This window comes from Anser anser (assembly GCF_964211835.1).
Source record: "Anser anser genome assembly, chromosome: 28".
NCBI lineage: Eukaryota > Metazoa > Chordata > Aves > Anseriformes > Anatidae > Anser > Anser anser.
In genome coordinates, this window is record NC_139749.1 from 2214237 (window position 1) to 2234531 (window position 20295).

Below are 20295 nucleotides of genomic sequence, written 5' to 3' on the forward strand. Positions count from 1 at the left end.
GCCACTTCCCTCTTCCTTAACGGGCGTCACCACACCCAAGGATCCAACACGTGGGCTTTGTGCTAACACTGATGGGCTTAATCCCAAGGCCAGCAGGAGGCTTGCCTGGGAAGAGGTGTCACCTCAGCCTGGGGCCACAAAGGGGGAGACAGAAGGGGAGGGGCGACCCATGCTCAGCGCCCTTACGTCTTATGGCTGCTGCTAACCCTATTGCCAATGATCAGGAGCAGGGGGGAGCGCTCACGGCCCCAAGGCACGTTGCTGGCTCCTGCTCCACTGGGCGGCCACCAGCCCCAGGGCCATTTCTGCAAGGCTGCCCTCCAGCAAGGGACCGGCCATGCTCTCACCGCGTGCAGCGCTCAGCCATCCCTGCTCTCCGGCCTCTTCCTCTGCGCTTCTTGCCAGAGACGGTGCCTCGCTTCTGCGGAGCAGCGCCACTTGGCAGAGCTGGTCACGCTCCCGGCAGAGAAGGCCAGGCAAAGCAGAACTGCCAGCACCTCTCCTGCTCTCTGCCCTAATGGCCTGGCCTCTCAGCACCAGCATTTGCCCTCCCCGGAGCCTCCGCTACGCCCCCCACCGCTGCTTTCCTGACTCGGAACACAGAGAGAGGAAGAGAGAGACAGAAGTGGATGCAGGAAACCTTTATTGTGCCCAGCACGGCAGGAGAAGTGGACAGAGAGCAGGGGCAGGAGCCAGCGAGGCTGGCTGCGGCGTGTCGGGGGGCAGAGGATCTTTTCCAGAGCGTGGCTTCTGGTTGCGCAAGCCCCGGCGGTGCGGCAGTGCGGCTCGGGAGGACTTGGCCCATGGGCCCCACAGGCCTTGAAGGGTCCTGCTCTTGCCGCAGAGAGCAGGAAGGGGGAAGGGAGAGGGGAGAGCAGAGGGCAAACCGGGCACAAGGCCCTGGCTGTGGAGGAAATAGGATGCAGCAGAGGGCGGGAGAGGCCAAAGGGGCCGGCACTGCCGTTGCCCAGGCCTTGGCTGGGGCTGCAGATGCTCAGCGCTCCTCAGCACCCCGTGCCCACGAGGTCAGCCATGCGTCGGGGCAGCTGGCAGGGGGTGTGGGGCAGGGCCTGGCATTAGCAGGGCCCACAGGTGTCCCACAGCTTCTTGCTGTAGCGCGGCAAGAGGTAGGGGCTGCAGGCGGGAGAAGCATAGGGCCTGCCAAAGGTGCAGAGGCCCCCCGAGCCCTGGGTGGCCCCCGCGCCGTAGAGGCCCCCCAGCCCCAAGGAGCCCCCAAAGGCGGGTGCCCCGGAGGAGCCCACCACGGCTTGCTGGGGGAAGGAGCTGAGGATGGGGCCGGGGAAGGTGACGACGACAGGGGGTGGCTGGATGAAGGCCGTCGAGTCGGGGCACTGCCGCGCGCACAGCTCGTTACAGCTCTCAGCGATGGGCTGGGGGATGGCGACGCTGGTTTTCGGCGGGCACAGGTCGTAGCAAGCCATCTTGCGGGACTGGACGGTGCTCTGCAAGAGGGCACAGAGTGCGATGCGAGGGAGCAGTAGAGGGCAGCTGCCCAGGCCGAGGCGTAGGGGCCAGGGGCAGGAGCCGGGGGAGGAGGAGAAGCGCTCGCAGACTTACCCTGTTCCCCAAGCAGAAGGTGGCCAGAGCAGTGCTTGCGAGAGCCCCGCACAGGCCGAGCTTTTATCCAGGCCCCGCCATTGCGCAGCGCCCGCTGGGCCAATGGGCAGAGGCGGCACTCCCTCCTGCCGAGGCCAGGCTGTCCTGCTCCTGCCCTCCCTGAGTCAGCATCCCCTGTCCGGACCAGCACAGGCCCCTTTGCTGGCTTCCCTCCCCTTTCCGCTTGGCGGGCCAAATGCGTGGTGCTGAGCAGGCAGTGCCCGAGAGGAGCGCCTTTGATTTGGCGTTTCGTCACCTCGCCCCTCTGGAGATAACAACTCCAGTGCGTACGTCATGGAGGCGCTGGCGTGTGGCTGCTTCTTGCCCAGCGCCGCGACCCTGCGGCTCTGCCCTGGGGCTCTCCACAGCGGGCACGGGGCCGCCCCGAGACCAAGCCCCTGGGGAAGAGCTGTGGCACTCAGGGTGCTGGCAGCCCGCCTTTGTCACACTCCCTGCCCTCTTAGGCACGCAGGGGATGAGACGGCAGCGGGGCTAATTTGCCCATTAGGTGAGGGCTGGCGAGCGTCCGAGCGGGGTAATTGCAGGGGCTGAGGGAGCGGGTGGGGGCTGGTGAGGAACAGGCGTCAGCACAACAGCCCCGTGGCGTGCAGGGAGGAGTGCGGGGCTCGGCCACCATGGGCCACGTGCCCCCAGCGCGGCCAGCTCCTCCCCGCACTCGCCAGCCCCCATAAAAGCGTGGTCCTGGGCAAGCGCTGGCATCCGCTGCTCCTGCCTGGCTCTGCTCGGGAAAAGGGTGGGTGGTGGGGCCTCCTCGGGCAGGGTCCGGCGTGGGGCTCCCTGGCCACGGGAGCCCTGCCGGAGGCGCTGTGGGCAGAGGGGCTCTGTGGGGGCAGGCGAGGGCCGCGGGCACACGGGGAGCAGGCGTGGAGAGCTGGGGCGGGCTGAGGAGGGAGCCCCCTGGCTGGGGCATGGGCCCTGCTCTGCCAGGGCATCTCCTCACTCACAGCACCGGCCCTGGGGGCTTTGCATTGCAGGCTCAGCTCTCTCACACCAAGATGGCTTGCAACGACCTGTACCCGCCGAAAACCAGCGTCGCCGTCCCCCAGCCCATCGCTGAGAGCTGCAACGAGCTGTGCGCGCGGCAGTGCCCCGACTCGACGGCCTTCATCCAGCCACCCCCTGTCGTCGTCACCTTCCCCGGCCCCATCCTCAGCTCCTTCCCCCAGCAAGCCGTGGTGGGCTCCTCCGGGGCACCCGCCTTTGGGGGCTCCTTGGGGCTGGGGGGCCTCTACGGCGTGGGGGCCACCCAGGGCTCGGGGGGTCTCTGTACCTTTGGCAGGCCCTACGCCTCTCCCGCCTGCAGCCCCTACCTCTTGCCGCGCTACAGCAAGAAGCTGTGGGACACCTGTGGGCCCTGCTAAAGCCAGGCCCGTGCCACCTCTTCTCCTCCTCGTCCTTCCTCCTCCTCTTCACAGACATGTGACTCCTCCAGTGCTGTCCCCCAGGGCCCTTTCTTGGCCCTGTGCCGGCCACCGCCTGGGAGAAGCCTGAAGGAAGAACGCCTCTCTGGAAGCCCCAGGCACCACCTGCCTGTCTGGGCCTTGCTCGCGTCTCTGTGCTTGTGTCCTTTCCTGCCTTGACAATAAAGCAAGCCTGCATCCAGTGCCTGCCTCTCTGCCTTTCCTTTCCAGGCCCCGCGGGGGCTCCAGGGCTCCCTCCCCCTGCACATGGCCCCTTCGATCTCCCAGCCCCCCGAAGAGCCGGGACGCCCTGGCAAAAGGCCCTGGCAGCCCTGACTCCCACACTGAGGGCTGCAGTCCATTTCCCAGGGCCCTGCCTGAAAGCAGCCTGCTCCCCGGCTCCAGCAGGGCTGCCTCCAGCCGCTCCATACAAGGTCCTGAAACAGAGGGGAACCCCGAGCGAGGATCAGCAGCACGCCAACTGCCGCCTCCACGCAGTGCGACCTGAACGAAGCCTAAGCCTAGTCCAAACCACTTCCCTGCCCAGCCCGTTCCTGGGCTTACACACTCCCTTAGCTGAAGAAAGAGCTTCTCCCTAAGAGCCAACCTGAACTTCTCCCAGGGCACCGTTCAGCTCTGAGCTTTTCCCTCACAGCCCAGCAGTGAGCAGAGCTTATCTTTAGCAGGCAATTTCTATACAATTAGCAGAGCTTGCAGTCAAACCAAACTTCTAGGAACCAGCTCGGCTTCCTTGTCATCTAGGATTCTTGCATTTCCTAGACAGATCAGTCACGCGGACCCTCTGCCAAATCCTTACTGAACACCACCACACCACCACCACAGGCTAGAGCCAGTCTTGACCGGAAAGAACTCACTCTACTCAAAGGAAGAAGACAACGCTGCAGGCAGCCCTGAGCACCGAGGGAGCAGAGGCTTCTTCCAGCCAGCCAGCCAGCCAGCCAGCCAGCAGCAGCAGCTCCAGCCTGAGTGCCACTTGGGGCTTGCTGCCGCTTCGTTTTATAGCCAGTGCTCCCTGAGCTGTGCCACTTCCCTCTTCCTTAACGGGCGTCACCACACCCAAGGATCCAACACGTGGGCTTTGTGCTAACACTGATGGGCTTAATCCCAAGGCCAGCAGGAGGCTTGCCTGGGAAGAGGTGTCACCTCAGCCTGGGGCCACAAAGGGGGAGACAGAAGGGGAGGGGGCGACCCATGCTCAGCGCCCTTACGTCTTATGGCTGCTGCTAACCCTATTGCCAATGATCAGGAGCAGGGGGGAGCGCTCACGGCCCCAAGGCACGTTGCTGGCTCCTGCTCCACTGGGCGGCCACCAGCCCCAGGGCCATTTCTGCAAGGCTGCCCTCCAGCAAGGGACCGGCCATGCTCTCACCGCGTGCAGCGCTCAGCCATCCCTGCTCTCCGGCCTCTTCCTCTGCGCTTCTTGCCAGAGACGGTGCCTCGCTTCTGCGGAGCAGCGCCACTTGGCAGAGCTGGTCACGCTCCCGGGCAGAGAAGGCCAGGCAAAGCAGAACTGCCAGCACCTCTCCTGCTCTCTGCCCTAATGGCCTGGGCCTCTCAGCACCAGCATTTGCCCTCCCCCGGAGCCTCCGCTACGCCCCCCCACCGCTGCTTTCCTGACTCGGAACACAGAGAGAGGAAGAGAGAGACAGAAGTGGATGCAGGAAACCTTTATTGTGCCCAGCACGGCAGGAGAAGTGGACAGAGAGCAGGGGCAGGAGCCAGCGAGGCTGGCTGCGGCGTGTCGGGGGGGCAGAGGATCTTTTCCAGAGCGTGGCTTCTGGTTGCGCAAGCCCCGGCGGTGCGGCAGTGCGGCTCGGGAGGACTTGGCCCATGGGCCCCACAGGCCTTGAAGGGTCCTGCTCTTGCCGCAGAGAGCAGGAAGGGGGAAGGGAGAGGGGGAGAGCAGAGGGCAAACCGGGCACAAGGCCCTGGCTGTGGAGGAAATAGGATGCAGCAGAGGGCGGGAGAGGCCAAAGGGGCCGGCACTGCCGTTGCCCAGGCCTTGGCTGGGGCTGCAGATGCTCAGCGCTCCTCAGCACCCCGTGCCCACGAGGTCAGCCATGCGTCGGGGCAGCTGGCAGGGGGTGTGGGGCAGGGCCTGGCATTAGCAGGGCCCACAGGTGTCCCAGAGCTTCTTGCTGTAGCGTGGCAAGAGGTAGGGGCTGCAGGCGGGAGAAGCATAGGGCCTGCCAAAGGTGCAGAGGCCCCCCGAGCCCTGGGTGGCCCCCGCGCCGTAGAGGCCCCCCAGCCCCAGGGAGCCCCCAAAGGCGGGTGCCCCGGAGGAGCCCACCACGGCTTGCTGGGGGAAGGAGCTGAGGATGGGGCCGGGGAAGGTGACGACGACAGGGGGTGGCTGGATGAAGGCCGTCGAGTCGGGGCACTGCCGCGCGCACAGCTCGTTACAGCTCTCAGCGATGGGCTGGGGGATGGCGACGCTGGTTTTCGGCGGGCACAGGTCGTAGCAAGCCATCTTGCGGGACTGGACGGTGCTCTGCAAGAGGGCACAGAGTGCGATGCGAGGGAGCAGTAGAGGGCAGCTGCCCAGGCCGAGGCGTAGGGGCCAGGGGCAGGAGCCGGGGGAGGAGGAGAAGCGCTCGCAGACTTACCCTGTTCCCCAAGCAGAAGGTGGCCAGAGCAGTGCTTGCGAGAGCCCCGCACAGGCCGAGCTTTTATCCAGGCCCCGCCATTGCGCAGCGCCCGCTGGGCCAATGGGCAGAGGCGGCACTCCCTCCTGCCGAGGCCAGGCTGTCCTGCTCCTGCCCTCCCTGAGTCAGCATCCCCTGTCCGGACCAGCACAGGCCCCTTTGCTGGCTTCCCTCCCCTTTCCGCTTGGCGGGCCAAATGCGTGGTGCTGAGCAGGCAGTGCCCGAGAGGAGCGCCTTTGATTTGGCGTTTCGTCACCTCGCCCCTCTGGAGATAACAACTCCAGTGCGTACGTCATGGAGGCGCTGGCGTGTGGCTGCTTCTTGCCCAGCGCCGCGACCCTGCGGCTCTGCCCTGGGGCTCTCCACAGCGGGCACGGGGCCGCCCCGAGACCAAGCCCCTGGGGAAGAGCTGTGGCACCCAGGGTGCTGGCAGCCCGCCTTTGTCACACTCCCTGCCCTCTTAGGCACGCAGGGGATGAGACGGCAGCGGGGCTAATTTGCCCATTAGGTGAGGGCTGGCGAGCGTCCGAGCGGGGTAATTGCAGGGGCTGAGGGAGCGGGTGGGGGCTGGTGAGGAACAGGCGTCAGCACAACAGCCCCGTGGCGTGCAGGGAGGAGTGCGGGGCTCGGCCACCATGGGCCACGTGCCCCCAGCGCGGCCAGCTCCTCCCCGCACTCGCCAGCCCCCATAAAAGCGTGGTCCTGGGCAAGCGCTGGCATCCGCTGCTCCTGCCTGGCTCTGCTCGGGAAAAGGGTGGGTGGTGGGGCCTCCTCGGGCAGGGTCCGGCGTGGGGCTCCCTGGCCACGGGAGCCCTGCCGGAGGCGCTGTGGGCAGAGGGGCTCTGTGGGGGCAGGCGAGGGCCGCGGGCACACGGGGAGCAGGCGTGGAGAGCCGGGGCGGGCTGAGGAGGGAGCCCCCTGGCTGGGGCATGGGCCCTGCTCTGCCAGGGCATCTCCTCACTCACAGCACCGGCCCTGGGGGCTTTGCATTGCAGGCTCAGCTCTCTCACACCAAGATGGCTTGCAACGACCTGTACCCGCCGAAAACCAGCGTCGCCGTCCCCCAGCCCATCGCTGAGAGCTGCAACGAGCTGTGCGCGCGGCAGTGCCCCGACTCGACGGCCTTCATCCAGCCACCCCCTGTCGTCGTCACCTTCCCCGGCCCCATCCTCAGCTCCTTCCCCCAGCAAGCCGTGGTGGGCTCCTCCGGGGCACCCGCCTTTGGGGGCTCCTTGGGGCTGGGGGGCCTCTACGGCGCGGGGGCCACCCAGGGCTCGGGGGGTCTCTGTACCTTTGGCAGGCCCTACGCCTCTCCCGCCTGCAGCCCCTACCTCTTGCCGCGCTACAGCAAGAAGCTGTGGGACACCTGTGGGCCCTGCTAAAGCCAGGCCCGTGCCACCTCTTCTCCTCCTCGTCCTTCCTCCTCCTCTTCACAGACATGTGACTCCTCCAGTGCTGCCCCCCAGGGCCCTTTCTTGGCCCTGTGCCGGCCACCGCCTGGGAGAAGCCTGAAGGAAGAACGCCTCTCTGGAAGCCCCAGGCACCACCTGCCTGTCTGGGCCTTGCTCGCGTCTCTGTGCTTGTGTCCTTTCCTGCCTTGACAATAAAGCAAGCCTGCATCCAATGCCTGCCTCTCTGCCTTTCCTTTCCAGGCCCCGCGGGGGCTCCAGGGCTCCCTCCCCCTGCACATGGCCCCTTCGATCTCCCAGCCCCCCGAAGAGCCGGGACGCCCTGGCAAAAGGCCCTGGCAGCCCTGACTCCCACACTGAGGGCTGCAGTCCATTTCCCAGGGCCCTGCCTGAAAGCAGCCTGCTCCCCGGCTCCAGCAGGGCTGCCTCCAGCCGCTCCATACAAGGTCCTGAAACAGAGGGGAACCCCAAGCGAGGATCAGCAGCACGCCAACTGCCGCCTCCACGCAGTGCGACCTGAACGAAGCCTAAGCCTAGTCCAAACCACTTCCCTGCCCAGCCCGTTCCTGGGCTTACACACTCCCTTAGCTGAAGAAAGAGCTTCTCCCTAAGAGCCAACCTGAACTTCTCCCAGGGCACCGTTCAGCTCTGAGCTTTTCCCTCACAGCCCAGCAGTGAGCAGAGCTTATCTTTAGCAGGCAATTTCTATACAATTAGCAGAGCTTGCAGTCAAACCAAACTTCTAGGAACCAGCTCGGCTTCCTTGTCATCTAGGATTCTTGCATTTCCTAGACAGATCAGTCACGCGGACCCTCTGCCAAATCCTTACTGAACACCACCACACCACCACCACAGGCTAGAGCCAGTCTTGACCGGAAAGAACTCACTCTACTCAAAGGAAGAAGACAACGCTGCAGGCAGCCCTGAGCACCGAGGGAGCAGAGGCTTCTTCCAGCCAGCCAGCCAGCCAGCCAGCCAGCAGCAGCAGCTCCAGCCTGAGTGCCACTTGGGGCTTGCTGCCGCTTCGTTTTATAGCCAGTGCTCCCTGAGCTGGGCCACTTCCCTCTTCCTTAACGGGCGTCACCACACCCAAGGATCCAACACGTGGGCTTTGTGCTAACACTGATGGGCTTAATCCCAAGGCCAGCAGGAGGCTTGCCTGGGAAGAGGTGTCACCTCAGCCTGGGGCCACAAAGGGGGAGACAGAAGGGGAGGGGGCGACCCATGCTCAGCGCCCTTACGTCTTATGGCTGCTGCTAACCCTATTGCCAATGATCAGGAGCAGGGGGGAGCGCTCACGGCCCCAAGGCACGTTGCTGGCTCCTGCTCCACTGGGCGGCCACCAGCCCCAGGGCCATTTCTGCAAGGCTGCCCTCCAGCAAGGGACCGGCCATGCTCTCACCGCGTGCAGCGCTCAGCCATCCCTGCTCTCCGGCCTCTTCCTCTGCGCTTCTTGCCAGAGACGGTGCCTCGCTTCTGCGGAGCAGCGCCACTTGGCAGAGCTGGTCACGCTCCCGGGCAGAGAAGGCCAGGCAAAGCAGAACTGCCAGCACCTCTCCTGCTCTCTGCCCTAATGGCCTGGGCCTCTCAGCACCAGCATTTGCCCTCCCCCGGAGCCTCCGCTACGCCCCCCCACCGCTGCTTTCCTGACTCGGAACACAGAGAGAGGAAGAGAGAGACAGAAGTGGATGCAGGAAACCTTTATTGTGCCCAGCACGGCAGGAGAAGTGGACAGAGAGCAGGGGCAGGAGCCAGCGAGGCTGGCTGCGGCGTGTCGGGGGGGCAGAGGATCTTTTCCAGAGCGTGGCTTCTGGTTGCGCAAGCCCCGGCGGTGCGGCAGTGCGGCTCGGGAGGACTTGGCCCATGGGCCCCACAGGCCTTGAAGGGTCCTGCTCTTGCCGCAGAGAGCAGGAAGGGGGAAGGGAGAGGGGGAGAGCAGAGGGCAAACCGGGCACAAGGCCCTGGCTGTGGAGGAAATAGGATGCAGCAGAGGGCGGGAGAGGCCAAAGGGGCCGGCACTGCCGTTGCCCAGGCCTTGGCTGGGGCTGCAGATGCTCAGCGCTCCTCAGCACCCCGTGCCCACGAGGTCAGCCATGCGTTGGGGCAGCTGGCAGGGGGTGTGGGGCAGGGCCTGGCATTAGCAGGGCCCACAGGTGTCCCACAGCTTCTTGCTGTAGCGCGGCAAGAGGTAGGGGCTGCAGGCGGGAGAAGCATAGGGCCTGCCAAAGGTGCAGAGGCCCCCCGAGCCCTGGGTGGCCCCCGCGCCGTAGAGGCCCCCCAGCCCCAAGGAGCCCCCAAAGGCGGGTGCCCCGGAGGAGCCCACCACGGCTTGCTGGGGGAAGGAGCTGAGGATGGGGCCGGGGAAGGTGACGACGACAGGGGGTGGCTGGATGAAGGCCGTCGAGTCGGGGCACTGCCGCGCGCACAGCTCGTTACAGCTCTCAGCGATGGGCTGGGGGATGGCGACGCTGGTTTTCGGCGGGCACAGGTCGTAGCAAGCCATCTTGCAGGACTGGACGGTGCTCTGCAAGAGGGCACAGAGTGCGATGCGAGGGAGCAGTAGAGGGCAGCTGCCCAGGCCGAGGCGTAGGGGCCAGGGGCAGGAGCCGGGGGAGGAGGAGAAGCGCTCGCAGACTTACCCTGTTCCCCAAGCAGAAGGTGGCCAGAGCAGTGCTTGCGAGAGCCCCGCACAGGCCGAGCTTTTATCCAGGCCCCGCCATTGCGCAGCGCCCGCTGGGCCAATGGGCAGAGGCGGCACTCCCTCCTGCCGAGGCCAGGCTGTCCTGCTCCTGCCCTCCCTGAGTCAGCATCCCCTGTCCGGACCAGCACAGGCCCCTTTGCTGGCTTCCCTCCCCTTTCCGCTTGGCGGGCCAAATGCGTGGTGCTGAGCAGGCAGTGTCCGAGAGGAGCGCCTTTGATTTGGCGTTTCGTCGCCTCGCCCCTCTGGAGATAACAACTCCAGTGCGTACGTCATGGAGGCGCTGGCGTGTGGCTGCTTCTTGCCCAGCGCCGCGACCCCGCTCTGCCCTTGGGCTCTCCACAGCGGGCACGGGGCCGCCCCGAGACCAAGCCCCTGGGGAAGAGCTGTGGCACTCAGGGTGCTGGCAGCCCGCCTTTGTCACACTCCCTGCCCTCTTAGGCACGCAGGGGATGAGACGGCAGCGGGGCTAATTTGCCCATTAGGTGAGGGCTGGCGAGCGTCCGAGCGGGGTAATTGCAGGGGCTGAGGGAGCGGGTGGGGGCTGGTGAGGAACAGGCGTCAGCACAACAGCCCCGTGGCGTGCAGGGAGGAGTGCGGGGCTCGGCCACCATGGGCCACGTGCCCCCAGCGCGGCCAGCTCCTCCCCGCACTCGCCAGCCCCCATAAAAGCGTGGTCCTGGGCAAGCGCTGGCATCCGCTGCTCCTGCCTGGCTCTGCTCGAGAAAAGGGTGGGTGGTGGGGCCTCCTCGGGCAGGGTCCGGCGTGGGGCTCCCTGGCCACGGGAGCCCTGCCGGAGGCGCTGTGGGCAGAGGGGCTCTGTGGGGGCAGGCGAGGGCCGCGGGCACACGGGGAGCAGGTGTGGAGAGCCGGGGCGGGCTGAGGAGGGAGCCCCCTGGCTGGGGCATGGGCCCTGCTCTGCCAGGGCATCTCCTCACTCACAGCACCGGCCCTGGGGGCTTTGCATTGCAGGCTCAGCTCTCTCACACCAAGATGGCTTGCAACGACCTGTACCCGCCGAAAACCAGCGTCGCCGTCCCCCAGCCCATCGCTGAGAGCTGCAACGAGCTGTGCGCGCGGCAGTGCCCCGACTCGACGGCCTTCATCCAGCCACCCCCTGTCGTCGTCACCTTCCCCGGCCCCATCCTCAGCTCCTTCCCCCAGCAAGCCGTGGTGGGCTCCTCCGGGGCACCCGCCTTTGGGGGCTCCTTGGGGCTGGGGGGCCTCTACGGCGCGGGGGCCACCCAGGGCTCGGGGGGTCTCTGTACCTTTGGCAGGCCCTACGCCTCTCCCGCCTGCAGCCCCTACCTCTTGCCGCGCTACAGCAAGAAGCTCTGGGACACCTGTGGGCCCTGCTAAAGCCAGGCCCGTGCCACCTCTTCTCCTCCTCGTCCTTCCTCCTCCTCTTCACAGACATGTGACTCCTCCAGTGCTGCCCCCCAGGGCCCTTTCTTGGCCCTGTGCCGGCCACCGCCTGGGAGAAGCCTGAAGGAAGAACGCCTCTCTGGAAGCCCCAGGCACCACCTGCCTGTCTGGGCCTTGCTCGCGTCTCTGTGCTTGTGTCCTTTCCTGCCTTGACAATAAAGCAAGCCTGCATCCAATGCCTGCCTCTCTGCCTTTCCTTTCCAGGCCCCGCGGGGGCTCCAGGGCTCCCTCCCCCTGCACATGGCCCCTTCGATCTCCCAGCCCCCCGAAGAGCCGGGACGCCCTGGCAAAAGGCCCTGGCAGCCCTGACTCCCACACTGAGGGCTGCAGTCCATTTCCCAGGGCCCTGCCTGAAAGCAGCCTGCTCCCCGGCTCCAGCAGGGCTGCCTCCAGCCGCTCCATACAAGGTCCTGAAACAGAGGGGAACCCCGAGCGAGGATCAGCAGCACGCCAACTGCCGCCTCCACGCAGTGCGACCTGAACGAAGCCTAAGCCTAGTCCAAACCACTTCCCTGCCCAGCCCGTTCCTGGGCTTACACACTCCCTTAGCTGAAGAAAGAGCTTCTCCCTAAGAGCCAACCTGAACTTCTCCCAGGGCACCGTTCAGCTCTGAGCTTTTCCCTCACAGCCCAGCAGTGAGCAGAGCTTATCTTTAGCAGGCAATTTCTATACAATTAGCAGAGCTTGCAGTCAAACCAAACTTCTAGGAACCAGCTCGGCTTCCTTGTCATCTAGGATTCTTGCATTTCCTAGACAGATCAGTCACGCGGACCCTCTGCCAAATCCTTACTGAACACCACCACACCACCACCACAGGCTAGAGCCAGTCTTGACCGGAAAGAACTCACTCTACTCAAAGGAAGAAGACAACGCTGCAGGCAGCCCTGAGCACCGAGGGAGCAGAGGCTTCTTCCAGCCAGCCAGCCAGCCAGCCAGCCAGCAGCAGCAGCTCCAGCCTGAGTGCCACTTGGGGCTTGCTGCCGCTTCGTTTTATAGCCAGTGCTCCCTGAGCTGGGCCACTTCCCTCTTCCTTAACGGGCGTCACCACACCCAAGGATCCAACACGTGGGCTTTGTGCTAACACTGATGGGCTTAATCCCAAGGCCAGCAGGAGGCTTGCCTGGGAAGAGGTGTCACCTCAGCCTGGGGCCACAAAGGGGGAGACAGAAGGGGAGGGGGCGACCCATGCTCAGCGCCCTTACGTCTTATGGCTGCTGCTAACCCTATTGCCAATGATCAGGAGCAGGGGGGAGCGCTCACGGCCCCAAGGCACGTTGCTGGCTCCTGCTCCACTGGGCAGCCACCAGCCCCAGGGCCATTTCTGCAAGGCTGCCCTCCAGCAAGGGACCGGCCATGCTCTCACCGCGTGCAGCGCTCAGCCATCCCTGCTCTCCGGCCTCTTCCTCTGCGCTTCTTGCCAGAGACGGTGCCTCGCTTCTGCGGAGCAGCGCCACTTGGCAGAGCTGGTCACGCTCCCGGGCAGAGAAGGCCAGGCAAAGCAGAACTGCCAGCACCTCTCCTGCTCTCTGCCCTAATGGCCTGGGCCTCTCAGCACCAGCATTTGCCCTCCCCCGGAGCCTCCGCTACGCCCCCCCACCGCTGCTTTCCTGACTCGGAACACAGAGAGAGGAAGAGAGAGACAGAAGTGGATGCAGGAAACCTTTATTGTGCCCAGCACGGCAGGAGAAGTGGACAGAGAGCAGGGGCAGGAGCCAGCGAGGCTGGCTGCGGCGTGTCGGGGGGGCAGAGGATCTTTTCCAGAGCGTGGCTTCTGGTTGCGCAAGCCCCGGCGGTGCGGCAGTGCGGCTCGGGAGGACTTGGCCCATGGGCCCCACAGGCCTTGAAGGGTCCTGCTCTTGCCGCAGAGAGCAGGAAGGGGGAAGGGAGAGGGGGAGAGCAGAGGGCAAACCGGGCACAAGGCCCTGGCTGTGGAGGAAATAGGATGCAGCAGAGGGCGGGAGAGGCCAAAGGGGCCGGCACTGCCGTTGCCCAGGCCTTGGCTGGGGCTGCAGATGCTCAGCGCTCCTCAGCACCCCGTGCCCACGAGGTCAGCCATGCGTCGGGGCAGCTGGCAGGGGGTGTGGGGCAGGGCCTGGCATTAGCAGGGCCCACAGGTGTCCCACAGCTTCTTGCTGTAGCGTGGCAAGAGGTAGGGGCTGCAGGCGGGAGAAGCATAGGGCCTGCCAAAGGTGCAGAGGCCCCCCGAGCCCTGGGTGGCCCCCGCGCCGTAGAGGCCCCCCAGCCCCAGGGAGCCCCCAAAGGCGGGTGCCCCGGAGGAGCCCACCACGGCTTGCTGGGGGAAGGAGCTGAGGATGGGGCCGGGGAAGGTGACGACGACAGGGGGTGGCTGGATGAAGGCCGTCGAGTCGGGGCACTGCCGCGCGCACAGCTCGTTACAGCTCTCAGCGATGGGCTGGGGGATGGCGACGCTGGTTTTTGGCGGGCACAGGTCGTAGCAAGCCATCTTGCGGGACTGGACGGTGCTCTGCAAGAGGGCACAGAGTGCAGTGCGAGGGAGCAGTAGAGGGCAGCTGCCCAGGCCGAGGCGTAGGGGCCAGGGGCAGGAGCCGGGGGAGGAGGAGAAGCGCTCGCAGACTTACCCTGTTCCCCAAGCAGAAGGTGGCCAGAGCAGTGCTTGCGAGAGCCCCGCACAGGCCGAGCTTTTATCCAGGCCCCGCCATTGCGCAGCGCCCGCTGGGCCAATGGGCAGAGGCGGCACTCCCTCCTGCCGAGGCCAGGCTGTCCTGCTCCTGCCCTCCCTGAGTCAGCATCCCCTGTCCGGACCAGCACAGGCCCCTTTGCTGGCTTCCCTCCCCTTTCCACTTGGCGGGCCAAATGCGTGGTGCTGAGCAGGCAGTGTCCGAGAGGAGCGCCTTTGATTTGGCGTTTCGTCACCTCGCCCCTCTGGAGATAACAACTCCAGTGCGTACGTCATGGAGGCGCTGGCGTGTGGCTGCTTCTTGCCCAGCGCCGCGACCCTGCGGCTCTGCCCTGGGGCTCTCCACAGCGGGCACGGGGCCGCCCCGAGACCAAGCCCCTGGGGAAGAGCTGTGGCACTCAGGGTGCTGGCAGCCCGCCTTTGTCACACTCCCTGCCCTCTTAGGCACGCAGGGGATGAGACGGCAGCGGGGCTAATTTGCCCATTAGGTGAGGGCTGGCGAGCGTCCGAGCGGGGTAATTGCAGGGGCTGAGGGAGCGGGTGGGGGCTGGTGAGGAACAGGCGTCAGCACAACAGCCCCGTGGCGTGCAGGGAGGAGTGCGGGGCTCGGCCACCATGGGCCACGTGCCCCCAGCGCGGCCAGCTCCTCCCCGCACTCGCCAGCCCCCATAAAAGCGTGGTCCTGGGCAAGCGCTGGCATCCGCTGCTCCTGCCTGGCTCTGCTCGGGAAAAGGGTGGGTGGTGGGGCGTCCTCGGGCAGGGTCCGGCGTGGGGCTCCCTGGCCACGGGAGCCCTGCCGGAGGCGCTGTGGGCAGAGGGGCTCTGTGGGGGCAGGCGAGGGCCGCGGGCACACGGGGAGCAGGTGTGGAGAGCCGGGGCGGGCTGAGGAGGGAGCCCCCTGGCTGGGGCATGGGCCCTGCTCTGCCAGGGCATCTCCTCACTCACAGCACCGGCCCTGGGGGCTTTGCATTGCAGGCTCAGCTCTCTCACACCAAGATGGCTTGCAACGACCTGTACCCGCCGAAAACCAGCGTCGCCGTCCCCCAGCCCATCGCTGAGAGCTGCAACGAGCTGTGCGCGCGGCAGTGCCCCGACTCGACGGCCTTCATCCAGCCACCCCCTGTCGTCGTCACCTTCCCCGGCCCCATCCTCAGCTCCTTCCCCCAGCAAGCCGTGGTGGGCTCCTCCGGGGCACCCACCTTTGGGGGCTCCTTGGGGCTGGGGGGCCTCTACGGCGCGGGGGCCACCCAGGGCTCGGGGGGCCTCTGTACCTTTGGCAGGCCCTACGCCTCTCCCGCCTGCAGCCCCTACCTCTTGCCGCGCTACAGCAAGAAGCTGTGGGACACCTGTGGGCCCTGCTAAAGCCAGGCCCGTGCCACCTCTTCTCCTCCTCGTCCTTCCTCCTCCTCTTCACAGACATGTGACTCCTCCAGTGCTGTCCCCCAGGGCCCTTTCTTGGCCCTGTGCCGGCCACCGCCTGGGAGAAGCCTGAAGGAAGAACGCCTCTCTGGAAGCCCCAGGCACCACCTGCCTGTCTGGGCCTTGCTCGCGTCTCTGTGCTTGTGTCCTTTCCTGCCTTGACAATAAAGCAAGCCTGCATCCAATGCCTGCCTCTCTGCCTTTCCTTTCCAGGCCCCGCGGGGGCTCCAGGGCTCCCTCCCCCTGCACATGGCCCCTTCGATCTCCCAGCCCCCCGAAGAGCCGGGACGCCCTGGCAAAAGGCCCTGGCAGCCCTGACTCCCACACTGAGGGCTGCAGTCCATTTCCCAGGGCCCTGCCTGAAAGCAGCCTGCTCCCCGGCTCCAGCAGGGCTGCCTCCAGCCGCTCCATACAAGGTCCTGAAACAGAGGGGAACCCCGAGCGAGGATCAGCAGCACGCCAACTGCCGCCTCCACGCAGTGCGACCTGAACGAAGCCTAAGCCTAGTCCAAACCACTTCCCTGCCCAGCCCGTTCCTGGGCTTACACACTCCCTTAGCTGAAGAAAGAGCTTCTCCCTAAGAGCCAACCTGAACTTCTCCCAGGGCACCGTTCAGCTCTGAGCTTTTCCCTCACAGCCCAGCAGTGAGCAGAGCTTATCTTTAGCAGGCAATTTCTATACAATTAGCAGAGCTTGCAGTCAAACCAAACTTCTAGGAACCAGCTCGGCTTCCTTGTCATCTAGGATTCTTGCATTTCCTAGACAGATCAGTCACGCGGACCCTCTGCCAAATCCTTACTGAACACCACCACACCACCACCACAGGCTAGAGCCAGTCTTGACCGGAAAGAACTCACTCTACTCAAAGGAAGAAGACAACGCTGCAGGCAGCCCTGAGCACCGAGGGAGCAGAGGCTTCTTCCAGCCAGCCAGCCAGCCAGCCAGCCAGCAGCAGCAGCTCCAGCCTGAGTGCCACTTGGGGCTTGCTGCCGCTTCGTTTTATAGCCAGTGCTCCCTGAGCTGGGCCACTTCCCTCTTCCTTAACGGGCGTCACCACACCCAAGGATCCAACACGTGGGCTTTGTGCTAACACTGATGGGCTTAATCCCAAGGCCAGCAGGAGGCTTGCCTGGGAAGAGGTGTCACCTCAGCCTGGGGCCACAAAGGGGGAGACAGAAGGGGAGGGGGCGACCCATGCTCAGCGCCCTTACGTCTTATGGCTGCTGCTAACCCTATTGCCAATGATCAGGAGCAGGGGGGAGCGCTCACGGCCCCAAGGCACGTTGCTGGCTCCTGCTCCACTGGGCGGCCACCAGCCCCAGGGCCATTTCTGCAAGGCTGCCCTCCAGCAAGGGACCGGCCATGCTCTCACCGCGTGCAGCGCTCAGCCATCCCTGCTCTCCGGCCTCTTCCTCTGCGCTTCTTGCCAGAGACGGTGCCTCGCTTCTGCGGAGCAGCGCCACTTGGCAGAGCTGGTCACGCTCCCGGGCAGAGAAGGCCAGGCAAAGCAGAACTGCCAGCACCTCTCCTGCTCTCTGCCCTAATGGCCTGGGCCTCTCAGCACCAGCATTTGCCCTCCCCCGGAGCCTCCGCTACGCCCCCCCACCGCTGCTTTCCTGACTCGGAACACAGAGAGAGGAAGAGAGAGACAGAAGTGGATGCAGGAAACCTTTATTGTGCCCAGCACGGCAGGAGAAGTGGACAGAGAGCAGGGGCAGGAGCCAGCGAGGCTGGCTGCGGCGTGTCGGGGGGGCAGAGGATCTTTTCCAGAGCGTGGCTTCTGGTTGCGCAAGCCCTGGTGGTGCGGCAGTGCGGCTCGGGAGGACTTGGCCCATGGGCCCCACAGGCCTTGAAGGGTCCTGCTCTTGCCGCAGAGAGCAGGAAGGGGGAAGGGAGAGGGGGAGAGCAGAGGGCAAACCGGGCACAAGGCCCTGGCTGTGGAGGAAATAGGATGCAGCAGAGGGCGGGAGAGGCCAAAGGGGCCGGCACTGCCGTTGCCCAGGCCTTGGCTGGGGCTGCAGATGCTCAGCGCTCCTCAGCACCCCGTGCCCACGAGGTCAGCCATGCGTCGGGGCAGCTGGCAGGGGGTGTGGGGCAGGGCCTGGCATTAGCAGGGCCCACAGGTGTCCCACAGCTTCTTGCTGTAGCGTGGCAAGAGGTAGGGGCTGCAGGCGGGAGAAGCATAGGGCCTGCCAAAGGTGCAGAGGCCCCCCGAGCCCTGGGTGGCCCCCGCGCCGTAGAGGCCCCCCAGCCCCAGGGAGCCCCCAAAGGCGGGTGCCCCGGAGGAGCCCACCACGGCTTGCTGGGGGAAGGAGCTGAGGATGGGGCCGGGGAAGGTGACGACGACAGGGGGTGGCTGGATGAAGGCCGTCGAGTCGGGGCACTGCCGCGCGCACAGCTCGTTGCAGCTCTCAGCGATGGGCTGGGGGATGGCGACGCTGGTTTTTGGCGGGCACAGGTCGTAGCAAGCCATCTTGCGGGACTGGACGGTGCTCTGCAAGAGGGCACAGAGTGCGATGCGAGGGAGCAGTAGAGGGCAGCTGCCCAGGCCGAGGCGTAGGGGCCAGGGGCAGGAGCCGGGGGAGGAGGAGAAGCGCTCGCAGACTTACCCTGTTCCCCAAGCAGAAGGTGGCCAGAGCAGTGCTTGCGAGAGCCCCGCACAGGCCGAGCTTTTATCCAGGCCCCGCCATTGCGCAGCGCCCGCTGGGCCAATGGGCAGAGGCGGCACTCCCTCCTGCCGAGGCCAGGCTGTCCTGCTCCTGCCCTCCCTGAGTCAGCATCCCCTGTCCGGACCAGCACAGGCCCCTTTGCTGGCTTCCCTCCCCTTTCCGCTTGGCGGGCCAAATGCGTGGTGCTGAGCAGGCAGTGCCCGAGAGGAGCGCCTTTGATTTGGCGTTTCGTCACCTCGCCCCTCTGGAGATAACAACTCCAGTGCGTACGTCATGGAGGCGCTGGCGTGTGGCTGCTTCTTGCCCAGCGCCGCGACCCCGCTCTGCCCTGGGGCTCTCCACAGCGGGCACGGGGCCGCCCCGAGACCAAGCCCCTGGGGAAGAGCTGTGGCACTCAGGGTGCTGGCAGCCCGCCTTTGTCACACTCCCTGCCCTCTTAGGCACGCAGGGGATGAGACGGCAGCGGGGCTAATTTGCCCATTAGGTGAGGGCTGGCGAGCGTCCGAGCGGGGTAATTGCAGGGGCTGAGGGAGCGGGTGGGGGCTGGTGAGGAACAGGCGTCAGCACAACAGCCCCGTGGCGTGCAGGGAGGAGTGCGGGGCTCGGCCACCATGGGCCACGTGCCCCCAGCGCGGCCAGCTCCTCCCCGCACTCGCCAGCCCCCATAAAAGCGTGGTCCTGGGCAAGCGCTGGCATCCGCTGCTCCTGCCTGGCTCTGCTCGGGAAAAGGGTGGGTGGTGGGGCCTCCTCGGGCAGGGTCCGGCGTGGGGCTCCCTGGCCACGGGAGCCCTGCCGGAGGCGCTGTGGGCAGAGGGGCTCTGTGGGGGCAGGCGAGGGCCGCGGGCACACGGGGAGCAGGTGTGGAGAGCCGGGGCGGGCTGAGGAGGGAGCCCCCTGGCTGGGGCATGGGCCCTGCTCTGCCAGGGCATCTCCTCACTCACAGCACCGGCCCTGGGGGCTTTGCATTGCAGGCTCAGCTCTCTCACACCAAGATGGCTTGCAACGACCTGTACCCGCCGAAAACCAGCGTCGCCGTCCCCCAGCCCATCGCTGAGAGCTGCAACGAGCTGTGCGCGCGGCAGTGCCCCGACTCGACGGCCTTCATCCAGCCACCCCCTGTCGTCGTCACCTTCCCCGGCCCCATCCTCAGCTCCTTCCCCCAGCAAGCCGTGGTGGGCTCCTCCGGGGCACCCGCCTTTGGGGGCTCCTTGGGGCTGGGGGGCCTCTACGGCGCGGGGGCCACCCAGGGCTCGGGGGGTCTCTGTACCTTTGGCAGGCCCTACGCCTCTCCCGCCTGCAGCCCCTACCTCTTGCCGCGCTACAGCAAGAAGCTGTGGGACACCTGTGGGCCCTGCTAAAGCCAGGCCCGTGCCACCTCTTCTCCTCCTCGTCCTTCCTCCTCCTCTTCACAGACATGTGACTCCTCCAGTGCTGTCCCCCAGGGCCCTTTCTTGGCCCTGTGCCGGCCACCGCCTGGGAGAAGCCTGAAGGAAGAACGCCTCTATGGAAGCCCCAGGCACCACCTGCCTGTCTGGGCCTTGCTCGCGTCTCTGTGCTTGTGTCCTTTCCTGCCTTGACAATAAAGCAAGCCTGCATCCAATGCCTGCCTCTCTGCCTTTCCTTTCCAGGCCCCGCGGGGGCTCCAGGGCTCCCTCCCCCTGCACATGGCCCCTTCGATCTCCCAGCCCCCCGAAGAGCCGGGACGCCCTGGCAAAAGGCCCTGGCAGCCCTGACTCCCACACTGAGGGCTGCAGTCCATTTCCCAGGGCCCTGCCTGAAAGCAGCCTGCTCCCCGGCTCCAGCAGGGCTGCCTCCAGCCGCTCCATACAAGGTCCTGAAACAGAGGGGAACCCCGAGCGAGGATCAGCAGCACGCCAACTGCCGCCTCCACGCAGTGCGACCTGAACGAAGCCTAAGCCTAGTCCAAACCACTTCCCTGCCCAGCCCGTTCCTGGGCTTACACACTCCCTTAGCTGAAGAAAGAGCTTCTCCCTAAGAGCCAACCTGAACTTCTCCCAGGGCACCGTTCAGCTCTGAGCTTTTCCCTCACAGCCCAGCAGTGAGCAGAGCTTATCTTTAGCAGGCAATTTCTATACAATTAGCAGAGCTTGCAGTCAAACCAAACTTCTAGGAACCAGCTCGGCTTCCTTGTCATCTAGGATTCTTGCATTTCCTAGACAGATCAGTCACGCGGACCCTCTGCCAAATCCTTACTGAACACCACCACACCACCACCACAGGCTAGAGCCAGTCTTGACCGGAAAGAACTCACTCTACTCAAAGGAAGAAGACAACGCTGCAGGCAGCCCTGA

At 65.7% G+C, this 20295-nt stretch overlaps 10 protein-coding genes across 10 annotated transcripts; 5 read left to right on the top strand and 5 right to left on the bottom strand.

Annotated features, from left to right (window-relative positions):
- Nucleotides 1-873: 873 nt before the first annotated feature.
- Nucleotides 874-1449, bottom strand: LOC310887495 (feather keratin 4-like). Its single transcript, XM_083813483.1, has one exon. The coding sequence runs from the start codon at nt 1440-1442 to the stop codon at nt 1077-1079; it is 366 nt and encodes a 121-aa protein (XP_083669609.1). The 5' UTR covers nt 1443-1449; the 3' UTR covers nt 874-1076.
- A 1184-nt stretch (nt 1450-2633) lies between these two features.
- Nucleotides 2634-2999, top strand: LOC310887644 (feather keratin 4-like; the record flags this gene model as incomplete). The annotated part of the gene is made up of 1 exon (XM_083813793.1): nt 2634-2999. One exon carries the CDS (start codon nt 2634-2636, stop codon nt 2997-2999), a length of 366 nt encoding a protein of 121 aa, XP_083669919.1.
- A 2162-nt stretch (nt 3000-5161) lies between these two features.
- LOC310887491 (feather keratin 4-like) lies at nt 5162-5534 on the bottom strand. Its single transcript, XM_083813479.1, has one exon. The coding sequence runs from the start codon at nt 5527-5529 to the stop codon at nt 5164-5166; it is 366 nt and encodes a 121-aa protein (XP_083669605.1). The 5' UTR covers nt 5530-5534; the 3' UTR covers nt 5162-5163.
- A 1099-nt stretch (nt 5535-6633) lies between these two features.
- Nucleotides 6634-7328, top strand: LOC310887452 (feather keratin 4-like; the record flags this gene model as incomplete). Its single annotated transcript, XM_083813437.1, has 1 exon — nt 6634-7328. The coding sequence occupies one exon, from the start codon at nt 6634-6636 to the stop codon at nt 7084-7086; it is 453 nt and encodes a 150-aa protein (XP_083669563.1). The 3' UTR covers nt 7087-7328.
- Nucleotides 7329-7467: 139 nt separating this feature from the next.
- Nucleotides 7468-9631, bottom strand: LOC310887499 (feather keratin 4-like). The gene has a single exon (XM_083813487.1). The coding sequence runs from the start codon at nt 9614-9616 to the stop codon at nt 9251-9253; it is 366 nt and encodes a 121-aa protein (XP_083669613.1). The 5' UTR covers nt 9617-9631; the 3' UTR covers nt 7468-9250.
- An 895-nt stretch (nt 9632-10526) lies between these two features.
- On the top strand, nt 10527-11412 carry LOC310887450 (feather keratin 4-like). The gene is made up of 2 exons (XM_083813435.1): nt 10527-10542; nt 10784-11412. The coding sequence occupies exon 2, from the start codon at nt 10805-10807 to the stop codon at nt 11168-11170; it is 366 nt and encodes a 121-aa protein (XP_083669561.1). The 5' UTR covers nt 10527-10542; nt 10784-10804; the 3' UTR covers nt 11171-11412.
- A 139-nt stretch (nt 11413-11551) lies between these two features.
- On the bottom strand, nt 11552-13710 carry LOC310887492 (feather keratin 4-like). The gene has a single exon (XM_083813480.1). The coding sequence runs from the start codon at nt 13698-13700 to the stop codon at nt 13335-13337; it is 366 nt and encodes a 121-aa protein (XP_083669606.1). The 5' UTR covers nt 13701-13710; the 3' UTR covers nt 11552-13334.
- A 1181-nt stretch (nt 13711-14891) lies between these two features.
- On the top strand, nt 14892-15257 carry LOC310887645 (feather keratin 4-like; the record flags this gene model as incomplete). Its single annotated transcript, XM_083813794.1, has 1 exon — nt 14892-15257. One exon carries the CDS (start codon nt 14892-14894, stop codon nt 15255-15257), a length of 366 nt encoding a protein of 121 aa, XP_083669920.1.
- A 2164-nt stretch (nt 15258-17421) lies between these two features.
- LOC310887494 (feather keratin 4-like) lies at nt 17422-17790 on the bottom strand (the record flags this gene model as incomplete). Its single annotated transcript, XM_083813482.1, has 1 exon — nt 17422-17790. The coding sequence occupies exon 1, from the start codon at nt 17785-17787 to the stop codon at nt 17422-17424; it is 366 nt and encodes a 121-aa protein (XP_083669608.1). The 5' UTR covers nt 17788-17790.
- Nucleotides 17791-18888: 1098 nt separating this feature from the next.
- LOC310887451 (feather keratin 4-like) lies at nt 18889-19365 on the top strand (the record flags this gene model as incomplete). Its single annotated transcript, XM_083813436.1, has 1 exon — nt 18889-19365. The coding sequence occupies one exon, from the start codon at nt 18889-18891 to the stop codon at nt 19339-19341; it is 453 nt and encodes a 150-aa protein (XP_083669562.1). The 3' UTR covers nt 19342-19365.
- Nucleotides 19366-20295: the final 930 nt, after the last annotated feature.

Coding starts and splice junctions, on each gene's coding strand:
- LOC310887495 (XM_083813483.1), bottom strand. CDS start 1,442: ATGGCTTGCTACGACCTGTGCCCGCCGAAAACCAGCGTCGCCATCCCC.
- LOC310887491 (XM_083813479.1), bottom strand. CDS start 5,529: ATGGCTTGCTACGACCTGTGCCCGCCGAAAACCAGCGTCGCCATCCCC.
- LOC310887499 (XM_083813487.1), bottom strand. CDS start 9,616: ATGGCTTGCTACGACCTGTGCCCGCCGAAAACCAGCGTCGCCATCCCC.
- LOC310887450 (XM_083813435.1), top strand. CDS start 10,805: ATGGCTTGCAACGACCTGTACCCGCCGAAAACCAGCGTCGCCGTCCCC.
- LOC310887492 (XM_083813480.1), bottom strand. CDS start 13,700: ATGGCTTGCTACGACCTGTGCCCGCCAAAAACCAGCGTCGCCATCCCC.